The sequence below is a fragment of the Saccopteryx leptura genome, chromosome X (assembly GCF_036850995.1).
Source record: "Saccopteryx leptura isolate mSacLep1 chromosome X, mSacLep1_pri_phased_curated, whole genome shotgun sequence".
NCBI lineage: Eukaryota > Metazoa > Chordata > Mammalia > Chiroptera > Emballonuridae > Saccopteryx > Saccopteryx leptura.
The window spans coordinates 12,290,157-12,311,286 of NC_089516.1; the positions used below are offsets into that span (position 1 = coordinate 12,290,157).

Below are 21,130 nucleotides of genomic sequence, written 5' to 3' on the forward strand. Positions count from 1 at the left end.
CCGGTCACTGTCCCAACCCTGCTGACCTTTCTGTCTGCTCCCTGAACTCATCCAGCTGGAAGCTCGGGTTCTGCTGGTGGAGGTTCTGGGGCAGGGCGTCCTGGACAAGTGGTGATGCAGCCCCAGCCCCTTCGTGTGTCGCATGTGCTCCGCTTTCGGGCGGATCTGCTGGGGGACAGTCCGGGTCCTTATTCACCCCTTTGGCCTCTGAGGCGGGCTCAAACGGGGCTTGGAACTCTGCGAAGTCACAGAGGAAGAAGGACATGACCATGGTTCAACAAGGCCAGGGCCTCTTGTTGCTTTCGTCCTGTGCCAGCAAACAAGGCTGTTGGGAAGCTGGCCCTGCTAGTGCGACACTCTTGGGACTGATTTTATAAGGGAAGAGGAGCTAGTTCACTCCTCTGCAATGCAAAGGTGATCATCCCCAATTCACAGATGAGGAAACTGAGACCTAAAGATGTTTAGTTAGCCAAGGACAGTTTTGAAAAGGTACAACTCAGCTTCCAACTTGGCCCATGTACTTTTACTACAGAAAGTTGCCTGCTTGGTGTGGGGGGTAATGCAGTTCTGGGGATTACAGAGCCTCTCCCGGAGCCGGGCCGGGCTGGGCCCGGGCCTCCGTGCATTCATTCAGGCTCAGGATAGCAGGCTGAACACGGAGGGAGCAAAGTCTGCAGAGGAAGTGGCAGTGTCAACACAAATGTTGTAAACCTCCCTTTGCAGGAAGAAGTCATCACAAGAAGAGAATCCACGTGGGTATGTAAGGAGCTCTAACATCAAGTTAACAAAAGCAAAAGGTACCTAGAATTATGTGGTGATTCTGAGAGAGGAGATGGAGCCATTAAACCATCAAGCTGGTGTCCCTAAGGTGGCACTGCAGGGTCTATGCTCATGTTTAGATCACAAGTTTAGCCCCGGTTAGGCCCAGGGGGCACCTGGAGAAATCCTAGAATCCCAGAAGCTTAGCCCCCAGGGGCCTATGACAGCATTACTACAGGGAAGCAGAGCCAGGGTGGGAAAGAACACAGCTGCTGAGTACAGAGGACAGTTCTGCTCTTTTCCACAGCCCAAAGCCGGCCCTGACTGAGGCGGCCCTTACCTGGGATGAGAATAGCAGCCACGGCCAGCACTGCCTGCTGGATGATGTTGTCCATTGCCGACATCCAGCAGGAGTTCACTGACTGCCTTCTCAAAATTTGATTTACCTAGAAACACAGAAATCCAGTTTTGGCCTGTTGTACTTCTAAAAAGTATGAGTGCTTACTAATTCCAATTTGCTTCTCCTCTCTGAGATGAAGTGTTAGCCGTGCTAACATTTCTGTTTCTACCCTACTTCTGTTTCTTCTGGACTGAGTATCTCCAGGCGACGCTGAGCCGGGGTCCAGAAGACGGGTCCAGCCATCAGATCTACTGCGTTGGCCCTCTTCATTGTTTGTTCTCTGAGCACTTAGCACCTATGAAACCCCAGGCTCTGTGCTGGGGGCTTGGGGCACAAAGCTCAGCAGATATAGTCTCGGGCCTAAAATAACTCACATCTATTTGGGAAGACACATAAGCTAAAACCGCAAGCCTAGTCAGCTGGCAGATGCTACCTGTTCCCAAATCATAGTCGTGCTGTCTGTAGCCAAATGCGACTGACCCATTCACCTGCAGTTGCCCAGTCGTGTTTAGAAGGAGCTGCTGAAACCTGGACTGAGGGGTGAACAGGTGAGAAGCAACGGGGCCGTGAGGGAAGATGTAACCGAACTCCATGGGCTTAGCTGTGAACTGTCAGTGGGCGCCCTGCCTTCTGGCATGCTGTCCAGGGCCAGGCAGAGCACTTACGGCAGTCTGAAATCCGAACAGCACCAGGTGACTCTGACTGAGGGACGACCTGTCAAACTCCGGGTCCACCTTTAGCTCTGCTATCATGCAGGCCATCACCCCGTACTCCCGGGAGTGGATGAACTGCCTCAGGATCCTAATTATGGCCTTGATGTGGCAGACGGAGAGGTGCATCTCTTCCAAACTCTGATCACACACACATGCACCAAAACAAAACAACAGAAACCCATTTTCACTGAGTAAGTCAGAGGAAAGAAAATTCAAGAAGTATCGTGGAAACTAGATTAACTAGACTGTCCATTAGGCATTTGCTAAAGAAACTGGGCCCCACACACAACAGAGTCCCCACCCCCACCAGGAATGGCTCCGCCATCCTGTTGAACCCTTTGTAAGACCCCCCCCTTCCTTAAATGGGCTTTGTCCGAAGGTGGAGAGTAGGGCACTCCATCTCCCTGAAGGGACCATTCCTCATCCAATGTTTCTCCCTAAAGTGGTTCTCCCAGAGCAGAGCAAAGGTTGGGAGGTCCAGGGCTTCGAGCTGCCATTTGTCTCGTTTCCCGTTAGGGGGCAGCACCGCCTCATCCATGCCCAGATTCACCCCAGTGTTCCTCAAACTGGTTTCAGTGGAGGTTTTCTTTCTTTGTATTGTCTTTTGTTTTGTTGGAGGGAAACACGATGTTGTAACCACAAATGATCCAAAATAGCAGGAACCTCAGTCCCACTGGACCTGTTCCAGGACCTGGACACGCTCCCCCCAGCCCTGTACCTGGGCCATGCTGTCCCACAGGCTGGAAGCCACCTGGTTCTGCTCCTCACGGAGGATTCTGTACAGGATGGCGCGGCACTCACTGTCCTTCGGCACATTGTTCTTGTGCTCAGGGAACAAGGCTGCGCTCTGCTTTTCTGAGTCTGAGTCCCAGTGCTTATCTGGCACTCTGTGGACAAACACAGGTGACAAAAAATCCGTGTCCCTGAGCAAAGCTTCTACTCTAGGACCCCATGGGGAAAGGACTAAGAAGTGATTCTGCAGTCTCCCTTTCAAGAAGATAAAATTACAGGAGGCAGGTTGACAGCGGAGAGATGCAGTGTGCTTTCTGTCTCTCTTAGCACCATGCTGGGAGGTGAAGGGAAGGAGGGGAGAAGGAAAGGATGGGGGGGAGGAAGGAGGGGGAAGGAGGAGGAGGGAGGAAGGAGGGGCAAGGGGATAGGAGGAGGAGGGGGAAGGGTGAGGAGGGAGGAAGGAGGGGGAAGGGGATAGGTGGAGGAGGGGGAAGGATGAGGAGGGAGGAAGGAGGGGGAAGGGGATAGGTGGAGGAGGGGGAAGGATGAGGAGGGAGGAAGGAGGGGGAAGGGGATAGGAGGAGGAGGGGGAAGGAAAAGGGGGGGAAGGGAAGGAGGGGCAACTAGAGAGGAGGATGGAGTAAGGGAGGAAGAGGGGGCGGGAAAAGAGCGCCAGAGGAGACTGGGAGAAGGGAACAAGGGAGGAAGGGTGGTGTGTTCACCACCAAGAACACTCTGCCCTTCCCTCCCATTGTTGGTCCCGTCACGCTACAGATCCAGCAGAAAAGAAGCAAAAGCCCTTGACATCCACCTGATTTTGTCCTGGGAGGTATTTCACACCCCAGAATGAGCAGCCCTAATAGGCCAACAGTGATAGGCCAGGGGAAGAAGTACCTGAGCAGCTGGCAGAACCCAAGCTTGGGCTTCCAGGCCTCAAAGAACCTGGCCCGCTGGGTATCCGACTTCAGGGTGCCAGGGTCATTCTCCTTGTTGTTGCTGCTGCTGCTGCCTTCACCGTCTTGGCCGCCACCGCAGGCGCCACTGCCTACGTACTCCCCCAGCGTGCCCTGGGTCAGAGCACTAACTTCGGGAGCCTCTGTGTGGGGGTAAATGCAAAGGGGAAGAAACTCAGTGAGGCAGAAGTAGGCTCAGAGAGGGAGCATGCAAGAGGGTGCTCAGAGGGGAGGATGCCGGGGGAGGGGCTCAGAGACAACCCATGCTGGGGCGTTTTAAGCCTGCCCTGCTGCAATTGGTACAAATAGCCCAGGAACCCGGTGAAATGCAGCTCCTGCTTCAGCAGGTCTGACTGGGCCTGAGTCTCTGGGTTCTAAGTAGCCTATGGGAAACACTGATGTAGCTAGTCATGCTCTGGGAGCAAAATGGAGAGCTGCCCCGTCCTGCCTTCAGACCCCATCCACACCAGGGAAAGAGAACACGCAGCTTCCTTTTGAGGGGCCACTCTTGGTGTGCCTGCAGGACAGCAACCATGGGCAAACTCCCGACATGCCCTTTAATCAAAGGCAGGAGCCACACAAAGAACAGGCCAGGCTCTAAAAGTGGAGCCGAGGTCCTGCAGGTGGGGAAGACACAAGATCCCAGGCAGGGCTCCCGAGGTTTCCTTCCTTGTCAGTCCCCCCCAAATTCTCTAACAAAGTGGGGGCATCACTGTCACCTGTGGGGCTACCTGCATCACTGCTAGGAAATGGAGGGACAGTTCCTGCTTGTGTTACGACCACCCCCGACCACCCTCACCAGTCTTCACCAAAATGGGCGCAGTCCGGGCTCGCCCAGTGCTCCGGAGAGCCCCGGGGCCGGGGGTCACTCAGCTGCCCTGGTAGGCCTTACCTGTTGGCTCAAAATCAATCTGGATCTTCCTGCTCTTGCACAGCTGCCCCAAGAAACTGCTATTGAGCAGTGCAGCGGCGGTGGCACGTTTGTGGGGGTCAGGCTCAAAACAGGATAAAAGGAAGGCTTTGGCTACAGCTGAAAGGTCTTTTGGAATTTTAGGGTGGACCTTATACATCCCCACCTGCATTTGAGAGAGAAGGGACTGATGTGACCAGGCCTCAGAAATCCAGTGCACGTACCTTCAGTGCAAGCTCCCACCTGCCATCCTGCAGGGCTAGAGACAGAGCAGAGTGACCCTGATGGCTTATACCCATGTCCAAACCCCCGGGCCTCTTGGGACTTTGCCCATAGATTGTGGGGGGGATGGCACTGAGGGAGTTTCAGAGCCCAGGCCTCGGGGCTGCTGCTGCAGTAGTCTTGAAGCCCAGAGACCATGATGCTGGGGGACACCCAAGGTGAAGGGCCACGTGGGTGAGGGCCTCTGAGAGCATCCTGCCTCAGCCAAGCCAACACATGAGTGAGCGTGGGTAAGACTGGAGAGAGCGCCAATGGTTGGTCCACAGAATCGCCGGAAATGAAAAGTGATTGTTCTCAGCCTCTATAGTTTTGAGGTGGTTTGTTACACGGAAGAACTCAGACGAGGTTGGGAACATGGCCTGCAGCAGGATGCTCTGAGGGGGTTCAAAGGCATCTGTGATCTCTTCCCTAATACACTGGGTTCCCAAAGGACGGCTCACTCACCGTTAAGTGTCCATGCATTCACAGCCCAAATCCTCCACCTTCATGTGCAAACCACATGCAGACCAAACCTGAAGGCTGGTACCTCATGGCCCGTGCCCTCATCCCCAAGGGGTACAACCGGCCGAGGGAGGGCCCCTGCCCTTTCTTCTTCGGGCTCTGGCTACAACTCAGCTTCAGCTCCGAGTTCTGGCCAGTTCATCCTTGTCCTGCTAAAGGTCTGTCCCTGTGGCCTGGAGGGGAGCAGGAGTTGGGGCTGAGTTGTCACGTGTCACTATGACATGGGAATGCTTCCACCGTCCTGCTCATCCATGTTGTATAACCCCTCCTGCATTTACTGTGCCCATTGGAGGTGACTCTCTCTTCTTAGGAGTCCTTGTCTTAAAGTTTGCAGCCTTTCTTTTTTTGAGTCCACCCAATAAGCCCTGGGTGTAAGCCCTTCTGGCCTCCAAACCCACCCATCCCCAGCTCCTCAGGATCCTGGTGCGCCCTTGCTCGCTAAGCAAAATCTGGGTGCTGCAGAGAGTGGCCTTTTGACTTCACATCCCCAAGTCCCTTGACCAGAGTGCACTTAGGGTTTCTGACTCATTGGCTGCTCATAGGGGGCTCAAGAGTTTGGGACAGGGGAGGGGGAAGTGGAGCGTTACTTACCAACAGGTATAAGGTTTCAGTTAAACAAGATGAGAAAGCTCTAGAGACCTGCTGTACAACATCATACATGGAGTCAACAAGACTACTGTGCACCGGAAAGTTCGTTAAGGTATGGAGCTCACACTAGGTGTTCTTATCACAATACAGTAAAATTTAAAAACAAGTTTTGCATTTTGAGAATACTAAATGCTGGATGGAATTCAACCCCAAAGATTATGCAGGGTGCATTACAAGTGGCACTCCTCACCTGAGGGATGGGACATGAGCGCACGAGGGGGGACAGAGAAAAATATTCAGGACAAGAATCCAAGGACCCAAAGCAGTAAGGGGTGGGTCCTCTCTGGGTCTCAGAAAGAAACGAACAGACATGGGTGGCACCCGGCAAGTACATTCCTTTTAAAAGTGCTTTGCTGTTAAAGGTGCCTGTACTAGTTTCGTAGGCCTGCCATAACAAAGTACTGCAAACTTGCTGATTTAAAACAGAAATCTAATCTCATAGTTCTGGAGGCAGACAGTCTGAAATCAAGGCGCCAGCACAGTCAAGCTCTCCCTCTGAAGGCCTAGGGATCCGGCCTTCCTTCTTCCCAGTTTCAGGATGTGCTGGGCGTTCCTTGGCTGCTAGGTGCGTCCCTCTGATTCCTGCCTCTGCTCCCACGTGGCCTTCTCTCTGTCTCTTCACATCATCTCTCCATGTCTGCCTCTGTGCCCGAATTTCCGCTTTTTATAAAGACACCAGTCATACCAGATTAGGCTCATAGGACTCACCCGATTTTAAGTTGATTATCTCTGTAAATACCCTATTTCTAAATACGACCATATTGTGAGGTGCTAGACATTAGATCTTCATTTTTTTTTTTGAGGATATAAGTAAGCCTGTAACAGTCACTTTGGGGGAAAAACAGTTCTTTTTGTTTCAGACACTAACCAGAAGTTTCTTGCCATTTTTCTGAGATCCCAGAGCTAATTTCTGCAGTCTTTGCAAAGAGAACATAGGGGACATTATTTAATAGTAGCTTTCTGGTCTGCAAACTCACCTTACATGCCAGCCTAAAATCTCAACATATTTCCAGCCTTTGTATACCTAATTGCTAACCCGAACAGAAGGGGGGCAGGCTCATGCCCTATGGATGAACTGAGTGAGTCACAGCCTCCCCGCGGGTTTCCGAGTGCTGCAGGAAGTGGGCGGCAGATCAGAAAGCGGCCAGACACGGCTCTGAGGTGGGCCCTGACGCCTTTCTCAGCACCAGCTACTACGGATTCTGAAGCCTATGACTAAAGTGGCAGGTAAGGTCTTCAATGGCCCCAGCTGGCTCCGTCACGGATGGACATAAAAGGACTGGGAAGGTCTCTGTTGTCCTCCAGTCCTGGTGTTTGGGGTCTTGTTGGGATTGCTGGTGCCAAAGGACACTTAACGACTTGAGCTCTTGGCTTTGGAGTTGCTGGCCGGCTGCTGGGGGGGGGGGCGGGAAGCTCGGAGAACCTTCTGCAGGGCCTGGGCCGAGGACAGCAGCCCCAGCAGCGTGGGCCAGCTCCTAGGCACTGACAAGTCCCTTGGTTCCTTCTGGCAAAGAGGCTGAGCTGAAGGCCCAGCAGAGGTGCACGTGGGCTGAGAGCAGGAAGGAAAAAACTGCATTCTGGAATCACAGTCCATCAGGCTGCTCTGATGTGCTGCGACCTCACTGTCCATAAGCCATGGCCATTTGGCCTTTGTGAGCCCTCTCTTCCTTCTTAGTCTTGAGGTGAACAAAAAGGCTCCAGGGAAGGTCAGGGCTGGTCATGGACTCTTAAAGCTACAGCCCTCTTCAACTTTTCCATGTGTTCGTGGGGCCAGAGCCACAGACCTGACCTTGGCCACACAGGATTGTCCTGGCATTGGCTTCTCTTGGAGTCACCAGCAAGCACGTCCCTTCCTCAAGGGGACATGCCCAGCGGTAGAACCCCAATGGTCCTTTGTGGGCCTCCATGTGCACGTGGTTCTTAAAATTTTTATTTATTAATTTTTAAAAATCACTTCTGGGTTTTTATAATGACAACAAAAACATCACCGAATACCTCAAGTTCCATATCTCCCAAACCTACTCAGAAACCTGTTCTCCAAAGACACAGATCCATGTGGCCTTTGAGCCTTAACCAACATAAGGGAAAATCTAGATTCAAAAGCAGAGGCTGAATTCTCCCTCCTAAAAATAAGGGAAGAGATACCCCTCTTTTCTTACAGCATTTACTTGAGAAAACTTGTAAGTTCTCTCCTTCAGATGTATGTATTTTAAAAAGCTAAGTAAGCCTCTTGCTGGGAATGTCTTTCTCAAGAACTCAGTCACCTCTTTGCTACCACCAAGGAAGATGATGCCCCTATCTCCCAGTGTCTAATGGAGGGGAGGAGCCCAACATTGATGGTACCTCGCTCCAAAACTACGTCCTGTCTTAAAGATCTAAGGTTATTTTTCCTTTGGGTAAAGCCCATTGGTGAACACAAGTAGTCACCCCAGTGAATCTCAGATGAGCTACTGTGACCAATGGCTGTCCAGTCCTCAGACCAGAGGACTAGTTAGCATTTCCATTGAGAACACGGATGGAAATGGTTCTGCTTCGCTCAATAAAGGATGAGTTATTTCTGTCTTTGTTATCTTTTAGCGGATCGCCTATGATGCATATCACACTCTGGCTGAAGGCTTATTCAATAATAAAGCTTTTCTTTCTCTTCTATCTTTCTGGAGGGGTTTCTGCATTGAGAGGAGATTTTGATTTTAATTAGATTTTCCCAACACCAGCAACCTAAGTCACTAAACATGTCTTACTTTATACAGCGCTATATGAGGATCGCTGAATTCATGGAATGGAGGCTTGCCAGTGGCCATCTCAATGACGGTGCAGCCCAGGGACCAGATATCAACCGAGGAGCCATACCCGCAGTGTCTTTGATCGATAATCTCAGGTGCCATATACTGCAAAGTGCCTATTGAGAAGAAAGAAGACAAACACCATGGGCACCCTAGTGCTTAAAAACTAAGTACACCATTACTAAACAAATGGGTGAACTTTAACTCTCATACTAAGGATAGATGGGGCCTGGCCTCATGCATAAATAATGTGGTTGCATCTTTTCTTTAACCAGAGACATTTAATACTAATCACATTGAGAGAGGATTGCTCAGCCCCTTGAAGAATAAATGGGCTCAAATTCAATAAGCACGTGTTAAACACAGACCAGACAGAGGGGCACCAAAGTGTAAGAAACAGCGCCCAACCTTTGGGAGCTGCCTAGTGGAGTAGACAGACATAATGATGAGGGCGGTGATGATAACAGTGGCAGTGGCGATGGCAAGATGTATTAAGTACTATAACAGCAGTACACAGAGGACTCCAAGAACAGGGATGGCAACTGCTTGGTTCTGCCTCGTTCGAACCAGGGAAAGCTATAACTAGCTCAATTTGGATCTCTGAGAAGTAAATGCCAAGACAGGATTAGACACATGAGAGATTTACTGGGGAGGAGGTATACAAAGGATAAAGGGGGAGGGAGCAGGGTGGGCAGGGGTGCTTTTAGACTGCAAAGCAGGTCTGGCGCCTGGGAAAGGAGAGAATGAAAGGAGAGATGGGGAGGATGGAGGGGGAGCCAGGGAGGGGGTGGGGTGGGCGGAGGTGGAGCCGGGGAGGGAAGAGGGGGAGATGGGGAGGAAGGGTCTCAAATGGCACAGCAGCTCGGAGATAGCTCCCCAGTGGAAGAATCCCACATTTGTTTGAGTACCCTCACCATGAGTAGGCTATAGATACTTGGGGTAAATCATGACCTTGCTAGGAACATGGTGGCAGATCCAAAGGGGCAGTAGCTAGGGCTGCCGGTGAATCAATCCGACTTTTGCTGTGAAGGTCAGGGAGATGGACAAAGGGATCAGAGGGCCTCCAGGCAAGGGGAAGAGCTTGAGTAAAGGTCCATGGATGTGAAGTAGAGACTGAGTCCAGGGAGCCACTAATGATGCCTGACACAGGGCAGGGAAAGGAAGAATGGAGGAGGCAGTGGCCAGGACACAACCCAATGTTAAGCAGTGTATTCTGAAGGCTCTGACCTTGGACTTTCTCCTGTGGCTCATGAGCCACCAGTGGTGGTCACCGGGAAGGTGGTGATGAGACAGGGAAAGTGGGCTGCTAAGGGACTGTCGGAGAGATGGGAACAGGGAGGACAATCAAGGGTTCTGGCAGTAAAGCCTTTGCTTTTCCTTAAAACTGAGCCCGAGGAAAGAGGAAATGTAGAAACTACAGCAGCAGATGCTATGTGCTGGTAAAGAGGTTAGTACAGCAAACTCAAGAGATGATATGGCCCAGGGTGCAAATAAAGAACACTGATGCTCAGAGAAATTCAAGTGCCTGTCTCAGTATCACACAACCAAAGCAGGTTTCCTGAGTCTTGATTATTGATAAAACAAACAAACAAACAAAAAGAAAGCAACTCATGGTTTAAAAAATGTATGGATATGCTACCTGCTACATCGTCCTCTTGAAGATCCAATGCCTTCTTAGCACTTTCCCTTCCTATCAGCCTTTGAAAGGTCTAGGACAGCTCTGACCAAACAACGGTGCGCCACCATGGGCATGCTCTATTCTGTGCAGTTCATTGTGACAGTCACTCACCACATATGACTGATGAGCCCTTCCAATGTGCTGGATAGACTGAAGAAATGAATTTTAATTTAAAAGTGTAGAAACTGGATTTCATTCTTAAAGTTAAATATACATTGCTCTGGATCAGTGAGCAGCGGAGCAGACAAGATAGCTTTGGTCTCCCAGCTGAAAGCCTGGTATGAAAGTGTTCAGCTGGCTTCAGGGTTGGGCAAGATGAAAGTTCCAGCATTTGCTGTGTTGTTAGGTAATCCCAGAGTCTCAGGAAAGGGACTTCCAGTGACACAATAGCCCCTTCAGGCTTCTGTTACTGTGAAGCAGCAAGGGAGAGGCACTAGCAAGGAATCTGCCTTCTAACTAGCTATAGTTTATTCATTAAGGCAAGATCTGACACTGTGCTGGTTCTTAAATTACCTCTTAGATCTGCTATGTGACACTGGGTCTGGGATTCTGCAAGCCACTTTTCCACTTTGCCTCCTGCTCCCTACTAGGCTCTGCCACCAGGCGGTGCTAGAGAGGAGGAAAGAGGTGGGCTACTTGCTCCTCCATCTGCTCACTCTTCCTCGGAACAAGCAGCACTTTGGAGGTTCCCAGTGGCAGTACTTAGCTCCTGTTTCTAGCTTTTTGACCCCCAAATACTTCCAGAACCTGTTTCATCTTGCCTCCTCAGTTATCTGGTCCAGCCAAGTGGCACCTGCTCATGAGATGTCCGAATCCCACCGTCTCCTGCATACCTCTCAAGCCATAGGACTGCAGACTGCTTTCTGATAATTCAGCCTCAGTAAACAGTTCTGTCTATAAAATTCTTTTTGTAAAAATAGCTGGGACAGTTTCAATTTTTCTGCTTGAACCCTAACACAATCACTGAAAGTTAATTCTTAAAAGAGCAAGAGACTTAAACTTACAAAGTTATGCAATGGTAGAAAATAGCACTAAAACAAATTGTGATGGCTTGCTGATCCTGGCTGAATAAATGTCCATCTTAGTACAACTATTTCATAATTGGAGAATCAGTCTGCTTAATGATAAATCGGGAGATTTTCTTTATATGGAATCATAGTGAACACCATTCTTTCTAAAGGCAGGGACTTAGCAATGACATGCATATTAGTTGTTTATTGCTACATAATAAACATCCGCAAAAGTGAGCAGCTTGAAACAACACTTAGGATCTCAACAGTTTGTAAGTGTTGGAATCCAGGGACAGAGAGACTGGGCCCAGGCTCTCTCATTGGACCACAGCCAAGATGTCAGTGGGAGTGGAGATCATCTGAAGGCTCAACTGGGACTGGAGGATCCACTTCTAAATGCATGCACTCCAGTGGGGATTGGTAAAGGCTTTGGTTTCTTTCTTTATTTCTTTATTTTTTTTTGTATTTTTCTGAAGTGAGAAATGGGGAGGCAGTCAGACAGACTCCCGCATGTGCCTGACTGGGATCCACCTGGCATGCCCACCAGGGGGCAATGCTCCGCCCATCTGGGGTGTCGCTCTGTTGCAACCAGAGCCATTCTAGCACCTGAGGCAGAGGCCATAGAGCCATCCTCAGCGCCTGGGCCAACTTCGCTCCAATGGAGCCTTGGCTGCAGGAGGGGAAGAGAGAGACAGAGAGGAAGGAGAGGGGGAGGGGTGGAGAAGCAGATGGGTGCTTCTCCTGTGTGCCCTGGCCGGGAATCGAACCTGGGACTCCTGCATGCCAGGCTGATGCTCTACCACTAAGCCAACCGGCCAGGGCTAGGCTTCGGTTTCTTACTAGTGGGACTGTCCATGTGGCAACTCAAGACACAGCTTCCCCCAGAACAAGTGATCCAAGAAAGAACAAGAAAGAAGGAGGCCCCACTACCTTTTCTGACCTAGCCTCCAGGTCACACATTGCCACTCTGCCTTATTTGATTCATCAAAAGTGAGTCACTAAGTCTAGCCTGCATTCAAGGGGAGGAAATTATACAAGGCTGTGAGTACCAGGAGGTGGGGATCACTGGTGGGGGGTGCATTGTGGAGGTTGCTGGCTACAGCATCAGACTTCCAATTAGCACTCAATGGCTTAAAAACTGTCTCCAAGACCCATTGTCCATCTGAATCTCACAACTCCGTGAGGCCAGGCAAAGGAGGCACTATCTATTGTTATTCCCATTTCTCATCTGAGGAAACAGGCTCAGAACAGCCAGGGGATTTGCTCAAGCTAGAACCCAGGTCTCTGCCTCCAAATTTGGACCTATGTACCATGATATCGCCGATCTATGTAATAAATCCAAGAGAAGCGCAAGTGAAAGAAAAGCTGTCTGAATAAGAGATGATGCAAGGGATTACCAAAGCAATAATGTGACATGTTTCCTTATGACTGGAAGGTATAGAGCAACAGTGAAAACCTGGGTGCTCTATTTTATTTACTATGGTATTCATAGAGCAACCATCCACTCCCTGTAAACAGCCCACAGAGAGGTGGAGCCATGTGACAATTTCAAAAAGTCAAGGCGTTATCCCTGGGTGATGTGCATGCTGTGGGTTGTAGCAAAGGCTGCTCCAAGAAAACCAGGGAAGCTTCTATGGGAAGCATGTGAATACTGCAGAAATCTGGAAAATTTGCTTGCCTTAAAGCTGTCTCCCTGAAGGGCTTCATATCCTCCCTAAACGCACTCCCCACCCAAGGTGTGCCCACACTGTTCACCTGGCCATCGGTGCCAAGTTCTGAACAAGGTGACCAGAAAATCCACAGGAACCTGCCCAGGGGCCTCCCACCCAGATCAAGGGGTCCAAATGGTTGAAAGAGTGAAGACTGGACATTAGGGGTGTTGAAAGTGACTTCTTTAGATAGAACTGTGCTGGGAGGTCTAACCTCTCTCCTTAAAGGAATTGGGGAAAGGCTGTCCTCAAAGGGTGTGTACTCATGGCAAATCAAGCAACTCAAAATCCACTCAGCATAATCATACTTGAAAGGAAGCCACATGTGTAGGATCTTCCATGGGCCCTTCAAGAAAAGGTTAGAACCCAAAGTTTCAAAATTTAGTATTAATGAAGTACAGAAATGAAAAGTAAGGTACAGCTTCTCATGGCCCCAGGGGCCACCCCAGTTGCCCTGCCCAAGCGGTGGGCCTGGTGGGAGGGCCCCACTTCTTCCTATCCAAAGCTGCTGCAAGCTCTCTGGGGGCCCAGTCAGAGATCGTATTATGTGTCCCCTGCAGGTAAGCTGCACCGACAGCTGGCTCCCACGAGAAGAAAAGGAGCTTAGAGCAACAGTGTGAGGAGCTATAGGGCCTGCAGATATCACCGTGCCCTTGTGACAACGGGTGAGATGCATGGACCCCAGATCCCAGATGCGAGGCCCAAAGTAGAAATAATGCTTTAGGGTCTTTTAAAAAGGAATCCTAAAATAAAATAAAATAAAATAAAATAAAATAAAAATAAAAAGGAATCCTGCCCAAAGGCAGTTGTGGCTCCCTCAGCAGGAAGACGTGGAGGGGTGAATGTGAGGGGTAAAAGATTGGGCGGGGTACAGTCAGCTAAAGGACAGGCTCCTCCTGCCCATGGCCTGGGAGCTACAGTCAGAGAGACCCAGCCAGAAAGTGTGAGTAATAATAGCACAGAAAGCCAGCCTGGACCAGTGTGAGTCAAGTGAAAATGGGCCCTTTCCCCTTCTCCCGCAGCTGGTCCAGATGCAAGAGGGGTGGGAGGGAGAAACGGCCAACACCCTGACTCGGGTGCTGCCCGCTGCTGGGACAGTAGGCTTGCGGGGGGAGTCTGCCCCCGCAATGAGGACCAGAGCGTGGACGAGGATGGTAGCCAGACCCTTCCAAGTACTGCATGCAGACTGTGTGTGCCTCTCAAGGTGCCACTAAGACTCTCTTTGAGAAGAGACTGACAGTTGTCAGAGGGGAAGAGAGTTGAGAGACTGGATGAAAAAGGCAAAGGGATTAAGAAGTACAGATAGGTAGATAGAGAACAATCATATAAAGATGTAAAGTAAAGTACAGTACAACATAGGGAATAGTCATTAATATTGTAGTGACTACGTATGGGGCCAGGTGGGAACTGGAAACATGGGAGGGACCATTCTGTAAAGTCCATGATTTTCTAACCACTATGACTATTCTGTACATCTGAAACTGGTACAGAATACTGAATGTAAACTGGAATTGAAAAATAGAAATCAATCAATCAATCAATAAGAAACTAAAAGCTAAAAAAAGAAAGACTTTCTCTTTGTTATCTAAGTATGGCTGGAAAAGTCACAGGAAAGGTCTGGGGTCCTGGGCAGGAAGTGAAAGGTAGTGGGGAACAAAAATAAAATGGCTGTTACGATTATACCCTGAGTCCAACATCTTTAACATGTTAATTATGCCCATGAACTCAATTCTCTCCGAGGCTTCTGCTTACTCTAAGAACCCGTGACTTCTAAGTACAAATGATTTATTTAACAAATTCTTCAGTTGCACTTAGTACGAATCAGGTATTGGTCAAAGCACTTCACCAACATTAAAAGTCATTTAATTCTCATAAAAGCTCCATGGAGCAGGTACTATGAGCATCTCTGTTTTACTTTGAGGCAAGTAAGACACAGAGAAGTTAAGTAACATGTCCAAGGTCACAAAGCCAGCAAGTGATTTGAGTCCAAATCTGAATCAAGGATGTTTACAGCCATAGACCAGAACAGAGCTCCTGTCCCAAGGTCTATCATTCCATATCAACCCCAAAAGGATGAAAACACAAAGGCTTGTGAGTGTTCACAGCTGTGTGATTCACAGTAAACCTCAAAGTGGACATAATGCCAATGTCCTTTAAGTGGTAGGAGGATAAACAGAATGTGGTCTAACCATACAGTGGAAGACTTCAGCCAGAACAGAAACCTCGTGCTGACACAGGCTATGGCAAGGGGGAAACCTGACAAGACTGTGTGGCAGACCAGCTGCATTAAGGACCCCGGCCCCGCCTGGCACAGACCCATCAGTGGAGGACACAACCCTGAAAGGACACACCTGGAGAGCTGATGGATATCCTCTTGAGATTCTCCCGAGACCTTCCCTAAAGCCGCCAGCCTTCTACAGGCCCTTAGGACAGAAGACCCAGTGCTTTCCACCGGGAGCATGCCCACACCCTTCCCCTCCACCTCTCCCCTGCGCCCCATCTTTACCCTTCCTCTCCTAAGCCCCAAGGGCTCCTCTTTTGCCTCTGTAGCTTGTTCCCTAAAGCCCATTTCTTCTAGCTCTGTCACTTTCTAAATACATTTTCTTATAGTTAAAAAAGAAAAAATGGTGTGGGCGAAAGAAGTTCTATGCAAAGGACCACGTGTGCTACTCCTCCATTTATGTGAGCTCTCAGAACAGGCAGATCTATGCAAGACAGTGGGGGTCAGTGGTGGGCCGGGGCGGGCCGGGGCCTGGGGGCTGAGGGCCGGGGCCTGGAGGTCGAAGGCTGGGGGCCAGGTGGGAATGGGGATTGACTGCAAGGTGACACAGTTTTGGGCAATGATGAAAACATTTGAAACCTAGCTTATGGTGATGGCTGCACACTAGGGAAATTGACTAGAAACCACTGAATTGTACACCTGAAATAGGTGCATTTTACGATAGGTAAGTTACAGTAGACCCAAATAACACTGTAATAAACAAAAGCAAAGGGGACTGAGCCTGGCCTTCAGGGCCCTTCCTCCTGTTCTAGCTGGTTTACACACACACACACACACACACACACACACACACACACGAAAACCCTTCAGAGGAACACAGGAAGAGAAGGGTTAAGGCCAACAAGGTGCCTGAAGCCTCTGCCTTTCCTTCCAGGCTCCAAGAGCCTCTGGGCATTTGCGTGGAAAATGCCCACTGCATCCACTGCACCAACCGGCTGCGATTTCTTTACAGAACTGTTCTGCTTTGCAAAGAGTAATTATATGCAGGGGAATTTCCTATCCCCCAAAAAGAGACCCCTTCTTTACTGTTCCCCAACTAGCCCTGCATTATTTTGCAATGCAAAATTCATGCCTCCTTAAGCCAATTACTTGAGAAAATGTGATATGTGATCGTGAATTATACATTTCTTTTCTTTGTGAATTTTTTCTCCTTGGGGATGCTAATTATAAAATAAACTGGGGGTTTTATGTCTTGAAATAACTTTTTGTCATATCAGAGTCCCTCTTGCTACATATTGCAAAGCTTCCAAAGAGGAGGATATAAGTCATTTTCAATTAAGGTAGTAAAAACAAATGTGCCAGTCATACATACGTATATACATACTCTGATATACCTGTTGACATATGTATGTTTATATCAGAAAAAATGAATGAAAATTCAATACACTCTTCCTCTGGCAGATTATGGTGGAGTCCTTGGTATAATATTTCTCCATTCTGAGTGCACATACCTCCCCTGCTTTACAACTGAAAACCATTTCTGATGCATAAATTTCCTTCAAATAGGGAATATGTCCCTATTGTGGGTCTCTAGTGTCGACATACAGCTGTCTGGTTGAAGAAAAGTCTCCAAAGCTGAGATATTACTTACCCACACTAAGGCCAAATCTATCCACTGTACAGCTTGGTGCCATAGGGACAGAACAGTCACCTGGCTTTTACAGCTTGCTGTAGAGCTATAAAATCACAAGCACTGTTTCATCATTTCATCAAGCAAGATCTTTGTGATCCTTTTATTATACCTTGGGGATCATAAACCTTACTTATTCAAAATTAGTACTTCTTTCCAAGGATGAAAGTTTCTGCTATAGCTGCTTTTAAGCAGGAAATTCAAAAGGCCATAGGTAGCTTTTGAGTATCATTCTACTCATTGGTCTTGTAAATGGAAAGCTAGCTGACAATTTTAGACTACTGTGTGAATCTAGTCCTTCTCAACACTTAATAAGCCACCACTGACCCTGGGAAAAGAAACTCCAATTCCTCAAATCCACTCAGAGCAACACCATATTTCCACTCTTGCAAACTTAATCCTATCAATGCACAAGGTGCCAGAATTCACTCAAGCAACAGGCTATTTTTATGGCAGAACAATAAATTGTCCTACTAAGTTGTCTGACTAATAATGTTCAGAATAACCCATGATCCCAAATTACATGCTATTAACCATTTTGCTGATTGGTTAGAAACCCTCAGAAAACCTCAGACAGAGCACTAAACCTACCAAACCTTTGAAGGCAAAGAAGTAAGGTTATCTTGTTGTCATATTCGCTGGCTAAATGCACCATTATGACAAAGTTCAAGCAATTTGTAGTTGGGGAGAATACTTCACTTAAATTATCAATTGCCCACAGGCCAAGCTCTGCTCTGCTTACCAGCAAAAGTCTCTGCACATGGATTCACTCCTATAAGACGTTTAGAGGTTCCAAAATCAGAGATTTTCACTATTCCATTAAAGGTATTCACCAGAATGTTATCACCCTTGAGAAAAGGAAGAACATTAAACAGTTAAACACATATTCCCAAAACCAAAACAGATTTGGACCTTAAGAAACAGTCTGAAGTGTTTAGGAAGACTAGACTTTGCACTTGGGGGACTGTCATGATCAATCCTTTCCCTTCAGTGAGCTGGTCAGTCTGCAGACACTGCCAGCAGCTGGTGTGATCTTGGATGTACTAATGAGACCACTTTGGCCCAGACAAGCAAGTACCTTTATGTCTCGGTGCACAATCTTGTTTCCGTGGAGATACTTAAGGCCTTCCAGGATCTGTCTGGTGTAAAACCTGATGGTGGGTTCCTTCAATGGCCCCCACTTTGATTGCAAAAGAAAAGAAAGGCTTCCTGGAAATGAACACAGCAGAAAACTCTCAACAAGGTGATGAATATTCACTTCTAAGAGTTCAGGGCAATCAAGTCAGGTGATGTTCTGTCTTAATATACATATAAGCGCTCACATCAAAACCTCTGTAGCTGGGCTAAATGCAATACCTTCCCTCCCCCATGTTGTCTGTTCCCCAGATGTGCGAGCACCCCAGCCAGAGAAGGGCTGAAAGTGACTCAATACATCAGCCTGACAGGAGAGGTGGAGGGTGAACTGGAACCCCTTGTGGCCCTGGAAATTCAGTGGAGCCATCTTTGGGTTTAGCTTTGTTTAGCTGCACAATGTCAGAAGAAGAATGCAACAATGCTCTCTGATCTTGGAGGCTTGACCCAACACTAGATTCTAATGTCTCAGTCATTCGGCTTGGGTTAAAGCCACGTTTTATATGTCATCCTGAGTTCAAAGGGATACAGGATCAGAGGGAGGAGCTCTCTGATGACAGAGACCAGGATCCGAGGAGACTGGGTCTCTCCGTCCTCGCTGTGAGAAGCCACAATGCCAGGTCTTAGGGACAGGGCTGTTTTAGCAACCTCCCTACAATTATATTATACTACTACAGTGTGTCCGTAAAGTCATGGTGCGCTTTTAACCGGTCACAGGAAAGCAACAAAAGACGACAGAAATGTGAAATCTGCACCAAATAAAAGGAAAACCCTCCCAGTTTCTGTAGGATGATGTGGCAGCATGTGCGCATGTGCAGATGATGATGTAACACTGTATTCAGCGGAGCAGCCCACGGCCATGCCAGTCGAGATGTGGACGGTACAGAGCAAAGTTCAGTGTGTTCTGTGGCTCGCTAAATTCGAATTTGTGACCAAAGTGCAATGTGAATATCAGCGCGTTTATAACGAAGCGCCACCACATAGGAATAACACTACTCAGTGGGATAAGCAGTTGAAGGAAACCGGCAGTTTGGTGGAGAAACCCCGTTCTGGTAGGCCATCAGTCAGTGACGAGTCTGTAGAGCAGAGGTCCCCAAACTACGGCCCAGGAGCTGCATGCGGCCCCGAGGCCATTTATCAGGCCCTCGCCGCACTTCCGGAAGGGGCACCTCTTTCATTGGTGGTCAGTGAGAGGAGCATAGTTCCCATTGAAATACTGGTCAGTTTGTTGATTTAAATTTACTTGTTCTTTATTTTAAATATTGTATTTGTTCCCGTTTTGTTTTTTTACTTTAAAATAAGATATGTGCGATGTGCATAGGGATTTGTTCATAGTTTTTTTTATAGTCCGGCCCTCCAACGGTCTGAGGGACAGTGAACTGCCCCCTGTGTAAAAAGTTTGGGGACCCCTGCTGTAGAGGCTATATGAGATAGCTACCTAAGGAGCCCTAAAAAATCCTGTGCATGAGCCTACATCGAACTGCACTGAATAGGTATGAAACTGGGAGAGTTTTCCTTTTATTTGGTGCAGATTTCACATTTCTATCATCTTTTGTTGCTTTCCTGTGACCGGTCAAAAGTGCACCAGGACTTTATGGACACACTGTATATTAAACATTGAACCTTTGAGCCCAAAGTAAACCTCCCTTCACTTCATTCTGATCGTCTGTTTCAGAAGTCATTGTGCAGGCCTTCAGGCATCAGCCAGCCTCAGCTTCCCTCAGCCTCAGCTTCCCCCCTTACCCAGGGCTGTGGGGAAACCTTCCTGTACCTCAGTTTCCCATCTGCAAAAGAGGATGCACACATCTACTGTCATCCTTAAACCTCATGCCTAGAATATCGATTAATGTGAAAAGCAATTGACATGTTTTTCTGCTAGAACTTGGGCAACCTAAGGGAAGAAGAAACTTTATTTCTTCTTCGTGTGTGTGTGTGTGACAGACACAGACAGAATCAGAGAGAGGGACAGATAGGAAGGGAGAGAGATGAGAAGCATCAATTTTTTGTTGCGACACCTTAGTTGCTCATTGATTGCCTTCCCATATGTGCTTTGACTGGGGGGCTACAGCAGACTGAGTAACCCCTTGCTCGAGCCAGCGACCTTAGGCTCAAGGTGGTGAGCCTTGTTCAATCCAGATGAGCCTGCGCTCAAGCTGGCGACCTCAGGTCTCAAACCTGGGTCCTCCGTGTCCCAGTCCAATGCTCTATCCACTGTGCCACCCCCTGATGAGGTGAAACTTTATTTCTCTTAATGTAACCCTCAAAATCAAGCCCATTGTCTGGCTCTTAATATATATAATTAGGCTCCTAATATAATAGTAGGCTCTTAATAATTGTTGGTTGAATGAGTGAATATAGATTTCTAACTGAAGTTTTTATATTGTACTGAGATCATAATTATCATTATTAATTTTATTATTCTTATATTTTAATGAACATTTACTGAGTTCATGCTTTCTGCCAGGCACCATTCTAAGAGCTTTACATACATTTTTTTTCATTTAATCCATCCAAAAACTCACTAAGAGAGGCTCAATATTACTCCAATAATTATTACTACCAATTATCATAGTACCTGTTATTACTGCAATTTTACAATCATTTAAGCAATCGGAAGACTGAGGTCACAGAGACGTAAAGAATTTGCCTGAGGTACAACTTGCAGGTGGAAGGACCCAATTCAAACGAGACAATATGGCTCCAGACCTGAGGAACTCTTACTTTTGCACCATGGCTGCATTTGGGAATTTTGTAGATAAAGCACTGGTGTTCGATTTCACCGTCAACATGTTATTTTGCAATGCCATTTTAAAAATTTATTTATTGATTTCAGAGAGAGAGGAAGGAGACAGAAACATGGATCTGTTCCTGTATGTGCCCTGACCAGAGACTGAACCCACAACCTCTGTGTATTAGGACAATACTCTAACCAACTGTGCTATATGGCCAGGGCTGTAATGCCATTTTTTTTAGATTTTATTTATTCATTTTTAGAGAGACAGGAGAGGGA

General features: G+C 48.1%; 1 protein-coding gene across 1 annotated transcript in view; it reads right to left on the minus strand.

Annotated features, from left to right (window-relative positions):
- The window catches only part of MAP3K15 (mitogen-activated protein kinase kinase kinase 15), an 86,714-nt gene that overhangs the window by 3,319 nt on the left and 62,265 nt on the right, over positions 1-21,130 (minus strand). The window contains exons 17-25 of the mRNA XM_066357713.1: positions 18,068-18,198; positions 17,732-17,837; positions 8,640-8,797; positions 4,450-4,633; positions 3,499-3,700; positions 2,591-2,759; positions 1,825-2,010; positions 1,100-1,205; positions 27-237 (exon numbers count right to left, since the gene is read on the minus strand). Of these exons, the coding sequence (XP_066213810.1) occupies positions 27-237; positions 1,100-1,205; positions 1,825-2,010; positions 2,591-2,759; positions 3,499-3,700; positions 4,450-4,633; positions 8,640-8,797; positions 17,732-17,837; positions 18,068-18,198 (1,453 nt within the window). The remainder of the gene's footprint in view (positions 1-26; positions 238-1,099; positions 1,206-1,824; positions 2,011-2,590; positions 2,760-3,498; positions 3,701-4,449; positions 4,634-8,639; positions 8,798-17,731; positions 17,838-18,067; positions 18,199-21,130) is intronic.